General features: G+C 59.8%; 1 protein-coding gene across 1 annotated transcript; it reads left to right on the top strand.

Annotated features, from left to right (window-relative positions):
• The first annotated feature begins 2,231 nt into the window (after positions 1–2,231).
• Positions 2,232–8,138, top strand: LOC142087522 (actin-binding protein WASF3-like). Its single transcript, XM_075161822.1, has 8 exons — positions 2,232–2,414; positions 3,847–3,981; positions 4,122–4,275; positions 4,573–4,690; positions 4,867–5,042; positions 5,443–5,709; positions 6,195–6,577; positions 7,147–8,138. Exons 1-8 carry the CDS (start codon positions 2,282–2,284, stop codon positions 7,302–7,304), a joined length of 1,524 nt encoding a protein of 507 aa, XP_075017923.1. The 5' UTR covers positions 2,232–2,281; the 3' UTR covers positions 7,305–8,138.

The raw sequence follows: 8,138 nt of genomic DNA on the forward strand, positions 1-8,138 counted from the left end.
AGTGGGAGGTTTGGTGCCGCTGGTGCAGGAGGGGTGCCGTTACGGCAGGTTGAGATGGCACTTGTCGCGGGAGGGGACGGTGTCCCCGTGTTCCTGTTAGCAGCCGTTAATTGAGGAGGTTAAAAAGCAGCTTCTCCCGTGGCTTGGCTAACATTGCCTGTCCCGGCTACCCGAGCCTAAAAACGTGTCCCTAACGCCTCCTTGGTTTCTTCTGCTGCAAGCTCTGGGTCTTGGTAGGGCTTTTTGGGGGGAGATTAAAGGGATCTTTCTTCTCCAGGGATGCTCTCCCATGGCGTGGTCTCAAATGCTGTTATCAGACCACATACCCACCTTCCACCCCTCGTCAAGTCTGTCCCTGCTGGGAAGAGTTTCAGACCTCAAATCCTTTTTTTCTTCATTCCCCTCTGGGGTCCCCATGGGGGATGGAGGTATGGGTGGCCCCGATTCCTCCCGGGCCCCCTGCGTGGGGACAAAAAGCCCCGGGTGCCGGTGGCTGTGTCCCAGGCGGATGCCGAGAATGGTTCTTTGTTCCCTGTTTCTAATTGCTGGGCCCAAGCAGCTCGTTAGCCGCTCTGCCCCGCGCCCTCCCGGCCCTGCAGCCGCCGCTCGGGGGGAACCCCCCACGGGGACCTGCCGGGGCTCAGCCTCTAGTGCGGATTTTGGGGTGACACATAAAAACGGCTCAAAGGGAGCTTGGGGTGAAGCTGCTAGCGTTGCTGATCTCTTTACACAGCCCGGGGGGTTCAGGGGATGCCCGGAAAGGGGGGGTTGTATGTGGCCAGACAGACATCCATCAGCAGGTATCCAGAGCCTCCCCTGCAAACCCCGTCATGGTTTTCTCAGCCGAAAAATAACCGGCTGGCAGAAGCCTCTTGGTTGTTTTGGAAGCCAGGGAGGACACCAGCCCTGCCGTCCATGTGCAGTGACTTTGGGAAGCACCGGAGGACACATGGTTTGCTCTGAGCCCGAAGCATCGCGCGACCCTAAGGAGGCTTCAGGGCTGGGGTCCTTGCCCCGGCACCCCGACTGCTCCGGGGCAGAGCGGAGCCCGGCCATTCACCCCCGTACGCACCGATCTGGGAGCACAATCAGCCCTTTGGGAAGCTCGATATGAATGATTTAGAAACAAGTTTTGGGCTCTTTCATGGAGGGAGCTTGCATTTGCATTTGAAAACTGCAGAGGAGCTGGCGGTGCTGGCCGGGGGACGGGAGCACTGGCCGGGTTCTATCAATAGGAAACTGTTCTGTCTAACGCTGCCGGGGCCAAAAAATGTGAACTCTGCAGATTTCTGGCTCTGTTCATGGTCAGAATTGCTGGCTGCGTTGTCGGTACACGGCTGCTCCGCTCCCAGCTATTAACGGCTCTGCTCGGAAGCTGGTTTTCCTTCGCTGCCCAAGCAGAGCGGGGTTTTGTGAAATATGAGGTGGATGGGGGGTGCCCAGGATGTGAAACGGGGGGATTCAGCTCACTGCATTCGAGATCTGGGAAGGCTGTTCGTGCTCTCCGGTCCTTATCAGCCCAGGATCCAATTCACAGCGATTTCAATGCTAAAGCCATCAGTTTGCCTTTGCATTGGGAGTGGAGCTGAGGCCCGATGCACTCGTGTCACGTAAGACCCCTGCAGGGTCACCGCCTGCTCTGTGCCTGTCCCAGCCCCAGGAGACACCACCGTGGTTAATGAATGCTCCCTTTTTTTTTTCTCCTTTCTCAGTGGTTTTACACCACTCGTCCTTCACACCAGCGGGGTGCCCTGCCCCCAGCCTCCCCCTCCCACCCCACTGTGCCCGTCCTTCGTCCTTTGTCGCCAGCTCCCATGGGTGCTCTTGCGGGAGATGAGGCTGTTGGGTGTGGGCATCTCCCTACATCTCCTTGAGCCCCGTAGAAAATGAACCATCCCTGGATGGCGGCGGAGCAGGGGGCACGCAGGTGTGCTGCAGGGACCACCCAGGGGTGCTGCGGGGACCACGCAGGGGTGCTGCGGGGACCACGCAGGGGTGCTGCGGAGAGCAGGGGCGAGCTGGCCGCAGTGGCTTTCCTCGCTGTAGTGCGTGCACGAATAAAATCCCAGAGAGCTTTGCACTGAGCTGGAAATAATGGCATTACAAGCGCTTGCTCACTTCTGGCCGCGTCCTCCATATCCTGGTGTGGAAAAGATGAGTCCCCTGCGCAGAGAGCAGAGGGAATGGGGGGAAAAAATAGGCAAATGGCAAAACCCGAGTCTTTTCTTTTTTTTCTTTCTTTCTTCTTTGCCCAGGAGAGGCGTGAGGGCTCGCCGGCAGCATGCCGCTGGTGAAGAGGAATATTGAGCCACGGCACCTGTGCCGGGGGGCTCTTCCCGAGGGGGTGACGAGTGAACTGGAGTGTGTCACCAACAGCACGCTGGCTGCCATCATCAAGCAGCTGGGCAGCCTCAGTAAGTCACGGCTCAGCGACCCCGGCGTGGGACGGGATGGTGGGATGTGGGTGGGATGCTGGTGGGATGCGGCGGTCGCTTGCTCCAGTTCCAATCACAGAGAAACGGGGGCTATGTGAGAGCCGTGCAGGCTGCAGCCACCCCTAATTCAGTGGGAATTATCCAGCTAATAAAAAAAGGAGGATGCTCAGGGCCAAGCCCAAGATGGGGACTTGGTGACATTTTTAAGACCTGTTTTCCTCCCGTAGCCGGTCTGTGCGGTGGGGGACGGAAAGCCTTTGCGAGCCCCTTGCTTCTCGACTTGGCCAGAAATAGGAAGGTCAGGTGAAGATTAAAAAACCCAACCTATTCTTTTTAATCTTAGAGCTTTATGTGAAAGAGAGGTCTATATAAAAGGTCTAAATCCTCAGCTGTCTTCCTGCCCTGGGACTGATTTCAGCAGAAAAGGGGAGGACGAGAGCACAGCACACGCCAGTGGGAAGGTTTAATAGGGGCAACCTATTTCACTGCTGAATATCGACTTAAAATAGAGAAGCACAGGCTCTTCAGGGCTCCCTCTCTTTTTCCCTCCTCTAGAACTAGATTATTCTCTAAAATACTCCCAGAAAAATAAACCCTGTATTTAGGGAGCTGCTGGAAGCGCGATGGCTTGCATGAGCAACACCCATGGGTGCTCAGGCCATGGCTACCTCATCCAGGGGAAAAGGAAGTCAAATACAAGCGGCCGAATCGGATGACAGGCTGAGCAGATATCAAAAGTGCCTTGATCTCGAGAGCCGTTTGATATGTGATTTTGGAGAAAGCCCCGAGAAGCTGGGGGGCTGGGCTGGGCTGGGTGCTGGGTGCTGGGCTGGGCTGGGTGCTGGGCTGGGCTGGGTGCTGTAGCCTGCAGGTGTCAGCAGTGCTCTGCCAGGCGCCCCGCTCAGACCTGTGATAATCATAGCCCTAATAAAGAGCTATCGTAGCGATGCGCTGAGTGCTCCAGGAAAATAACTGCTAAAGTGAAAAAATTCGCAGCTTCTCCCCGCTGTAGCACTCCCCCCGCTGCCCTGCTCTCCCTTTTCCACCTTCAGGGCTGGGTTTCTGCGGGTGCTGCTGCATGGCCGGGGGTGATGGTAGTTTTTTGGTTGCATCTGCCTTGGGGGATCCAAAGGCTTTTTAGGGTGAGCCATGGTTTGGTGCCTCCCACGGGTGCCGCTCTTGCTGAAAAGGATGCTCGTGCCTGGAGAAGGGCAGGTGGCTTGTGCTCCCCTCCCTCCGTACAGCTCTTTGCCAGGCCTGAGAGAGGATGAAATTCAGCTCCCAAAAAATCAAAGCTGGGGAGAGAGCCCCACGGAGCCGGCGGGGAGGTGTGCGGTCCAGGGGTCGGGCTGGGAGAGGGCTGCCTGCCGGCCGCTGTTGCCCGTGACGGGCGCCTGTTGCCCTCTGCCAGGCAGGCACGCGGAGGACATCTTCGGCGAGCTGTTCAATGAAGCCAACAGTTTCTACATGCGGATGAACTCGCTGCAGGAGAGGGTGGACCTGCTGGTCATCAAGGTGACGCAGCTGGACTCCACCGTGGAGGAAGGTGAGGGGCTGCGGCTATTTCGGGGTGACGGCCAGGTGCGAGCGGGTGGGACACGCGTGCTCGGGGCTGGACCACCCGCCATGCCCGGTTTGGGGTGGCTGAGGCCACCCCTGCATCTCCTCTCCTTCTCGTGCCCCCAGTTTCGCTGCAGGACATCAACATGCGGAAAGCCTTCAAGAGCTCCACGGTGCAGAACCAGCAAGTCGTGTCTCGCAACTCCATCCCCAACCCGGTGATGGAGATGTACCAGCGCTGCGACAAGCCCCCGCCGCTCAACATCCTCACGCCCTACAGGTAGGGCGGCTGGCGCATCGCTCCTTGGGGGGACCGAGGGGCTCCCGGGGCGTCCTGGGGGACCCTTTCCAGGAGAGGCATCGGGGGGTGCACCCCGTTTGCTGCTTTGCGAGGGCTGAGAGGCTGTTTTCTGTGGTTGCATAGGGCACTTGGGATGAGTGGTACTGCCCGTGGTGGCCACTGTGTTGGACACGTTCATGGTGGGGTAACAGCTTATGACCATGATCGTACCACACCCCCCTGCTCAGGGGGATCCTGTGGCTGATAACCCCCTCTCCTCCCTCCCCAACCCCCCAGGGATGACAAAAAGGACGGCCTCAAGTTCTACACCGACCCCTCCTACTTCTTCAACTTATGGAAGGAGAAAATGTTGCAGGCGACAGAAGATAAGAGAAAGGAGAAGCGCAGGCAGAAGGTAACGGGCAGGCGGGGGACACCGGGGGGGCTGGAACTGGGGCTGCCCAGGACCTGGGGGTCGGTCCCCTTCCTGGTGCACCCCGTGTGCTCCCCCCTGCTGCGGTGGGTGCATCTCGATGCTCACAGTCCGGAGGAGCCAGGCTGGAGATGGAGCCGCAACTTGTGTGTCCCCAGGAGCAGCGGCTGGTGGAGGACTCCACCCGGGAGGTGAAGAAAGTGAGGAAAGCCCGCAACCGGCGCCTGGAGTGGAACATGATGGCGTATGATAAAGAATTCCGACCCGATAACAGGTTCTCACCATCTCCCTATCACATGGCGTCATCGGAAGGATCACTGTCCCCAGACAATAGGCAGGTTTTACCTACTACGCCTTTAGCTCACCGGCTCTGCTTTGCTTTTCTCTTCTTCTCCGTCTTTGGGGGGACGTGCTGCCCGCAGCAGGGTTGGGGTGATAAGCCATAAACCCGTGGTAGCTTCATGGACAGCTGATGCCCCCGGGGTTGCATCTGGGACCTCAGGAGCAGCCTTGGTGTTGGCATAAACTCGGAGCGCTTTCCATTTAGCAGCTAAGGGAAGAGACTGGCTCAGCTCCATTGGTGTCCACCTCCCCTCCCCCATCTCTCTGCTTTCTTGTACATCTATATTTTTGTGGCCATTTTTTGTTTCGTTGTCTCCCCTGTCCCCCTGACCCCCCCAACCCAGCCGACCCCCCTCCCAGGAGTACGACCGTTGGGTTTTCCTGTGCCGTAGATCTTACGCGTCGGACGTGGCCGACCACTCGTACCCGGCGAGCCCCAACCACCCTGCGCAGCTGCTGGCCCCGGCGTCCCACCTGGCCCCGGCGGAGCACAAGGAAGGGGTGCTGGCGGCCGCCCCCCCCCAGGAGCACGTCTACCGCCCGGCGCCGGCAGCGGGCAGCCGGCAGAACAGCCTCAACCGCCTCCAGCAGCCCCACGTGCCGCAGCCCCCCGAGGCTATCCTCAACGGGCCGAGACCTCACTTGGTCAAGGATTACGGGTAGGGCTTCAGCCTGCCTCTTCCCTCCTGGTCAGAGGGGGGCTTGGTGGGGGCTTGTCTGGGCGGGGGGGCTTCCCACCCCATTTCTGGGCTGACGGCGGTGCTGTGGTAGCGGGGAGAGCCCTCCTCTGTGGCCACCGTGGTCCGAAACTGCTGGTGAGACCCGAGGTCAAATCAGTCAGGAGCACTTTTGGGGTAACCTCATTCCAGATAAGGGGACAAGGTGGATGGAGGGGACCGTTTTCCCCTGGGATGTTGGCGGCCTTCCCACCACCGTGTGCCCCATAGCCCATCCCGCTGGCAGAGCCCCCCATCTCCGTGGGGAAAGAGCTTACATGGGGGTCCAGAGCAAACCAAGCCACAGCTTGGCCGGTCGGTGCCTGGGATGAGTGGTAGGTGCCCAGGATGGGTGGTGGGTGCCCAGGGTGGGGGGTGGGTGCTGTCACTCCTCGTGCCGCTGACATGGCTTTGCCCTCCCGTTGCAGCCCGCAGCCGGTGCCAATGGCAGAGTACTTCGTGCCGCCAGCCCCGCCGCCCCCGCCGCCCGTCATCCCCTCCGCGCAGACTGCCTTCGACAGCCCCATCTCGGCTCCGCCCGCGCTGGCGCCCGGCTCGGCCGCCCCCCCCTCCTACGCACCCTCGCCGCCCCCCGCACCTCCCGGCCCCTACTCCGCTTCCCCGCCGCAGGCCGGCCCCATGGGACCCCCGGTGGCACCCCCACCGCCACCGCCGGGGCCCCCCGCCATCGCCGCCTCGCCGGCGCACTCGGCATCGCCGCCGGCCCCCGCTGTGGAGCCCCGGAAGCCACAGATCCCGCTGATGCCCATGAGCGACGCCCGGAGCGACCTGCTGGCAGCCATCCGCAGGGGTGAGCGGTGGGGGTGGCGGCAGCGGGAAGGCGGGGGACGGGTCTCCAGCGCTGTCACTGTGGTGGCAAAATACCTCTTGGCGTAGAGTTGGGTGGCGTTGGCTTCGCTGAGTGTAAGATGAGCTCTGGGTGGCCAGGTGATGCGTGAAGATGGTGGCACCCAGGTGGGACCTGGGGAGGGAATGCAGGGGGTTGGAGGGGGGTGGGGGAAAATCATTGCCGGAGGTGGGACGGAGTCCTACAGGGATGACTGGCGGCTCTTCGCGTGGCCTCCTTCCAGGCTGTAGCGGATGATGTGCTCCAAGGCTTCTCCCGTTTCCCCTTCCTGCAAATCTTCAGGTTGAATGGTAGATTTAACCTTCAAGAAGGTTCAACCTCTTCAGGTCGAGTGGAAGCAGAGGAGGAGCTTTATTCTATTATGTAGCTTTGTAATCGCATGCATCGCATTATTGTCTCATATAGCTTTATAATCGCGTGCATCCTCTTGCAGGGGGGCAAATACTTTTAACTGGGGGGATGCTGCACGTGGGCATGTTGCCCCTAAAGCCTTCCCCCCTTCCCTACTGCAGGAATCCAACTCCGGAAAGTCCAGGAGCAATGGGAACAAGAGGCCAAAAAAGAGCCCGTGGGCAACGACGTGGCGACGATCCTGTCCCGCCGGATCGCGGTGGAGTACAGCGAGTCCGACGACGACTCCGAGCTAGACGATAACGAGTGGTCGGACTGAGGGGCCCCGGGGCTGGGCTGGCGCGGAGCTCCCCGGCTCCGACCCAGGTGTGTATAGGCGCCTTCCCCAACGTCGATGCCAACGGGCGCGGGCGGCCCCGCTCATTCAGGAGCTTTGCTTTTACACCATGTTGAAAACCCTTCGGGCAGCAGCAGCACTGGTAGGGTACGCCTCGGGGGCAGTGAGACCAGAAATTAGCAGCACCTTCACATTTAATGACTTCAATAATGCTCTGAAGGCAGGTTAATATGATTACTCCAGATTTACACCTGGAGCAAGACCAGAGACCAACCCTGAGCGTGCTTTGCTAGAGAAGGGAAACCCAGAGGCAGTAAGGCTTTTTCAGCTAGATGTTAAACGTGTTAATGAGAAGCTCCTGGAGAAGAAGCCTGATTGCACAGCTGGTGTCACCACGGGGCGTGCAGGGATGACCCTGCGCTGGGTTTGGGGATGCTCTGCTGCCTGCGTTTGTAGGATTGGGCAGCTCCAAAGGCTGCGTGTGGGCAGGAGCCTCCTTCCCCGTAGAGCGATGCACTGCGTTTTGTGGCAGTTGCGTAGGGATGGTCACCATCGTGCTGTCGCTCCCTGGAGAAGACCAAGGCGTTGGTGACCTGAGCCCGTTTCCATCCTTCGGACCATTTTTTGGGAGAAAAGCGTGAAGGCAAGGCTCGTGCAGCTGGTGGGGAGACACAGCGCTTGTCCAGGCTTTGAAAGGTGCAATGTCTGCTGTCCTCGGGGGGAAAGGGGCTGCCGGCAAGGGAGCAGAGGTGTCCAGGAGCTTCCCCAAACCCAACTCTCCTTGGCCTTAGCGCTACACCATTTCAGTGTTATTCG

Source organism: Calonectris borealis, chromosome 13 (genome assembly GCF_964195595.1).
Source record: "Calonectris borealis chromosome 13, bCalBor7.hap1.2, whole genome shotgun sequence".
Taxonomy (NCBI): Eukaryota; Metazoa; Chordata; class Aves; order Procellariiformes; family Procellariidae; genus Calonectris; species Calonectris borealis.

Excerpts from the sequence above, each read along its gene's own strand:
- LOC142087522 (XM_075161822.1), top strand. The coding sequence starts at position 2,282 with ATGCCGCTGGTGAAGAGGAATATTGAGCCACGGCACCTGTGCCGGGGG. Across the intron at positions 3,982-4,121 it reads GGACTCCACCGTGGAGGAAG|TTTCGCTGCAGGACATCAAC; the intron begins GTGAGGGGCTGC and ends TCGTGCCCCCAG. Across the intron at positions 5,710-6,194 it reads CACTTGGTCAAGGATTACGG|CCCGCAGCCGGTGCCAATGG; the intron begins GTAGGGCTTCAG and ends CTCCCGTTGCAG.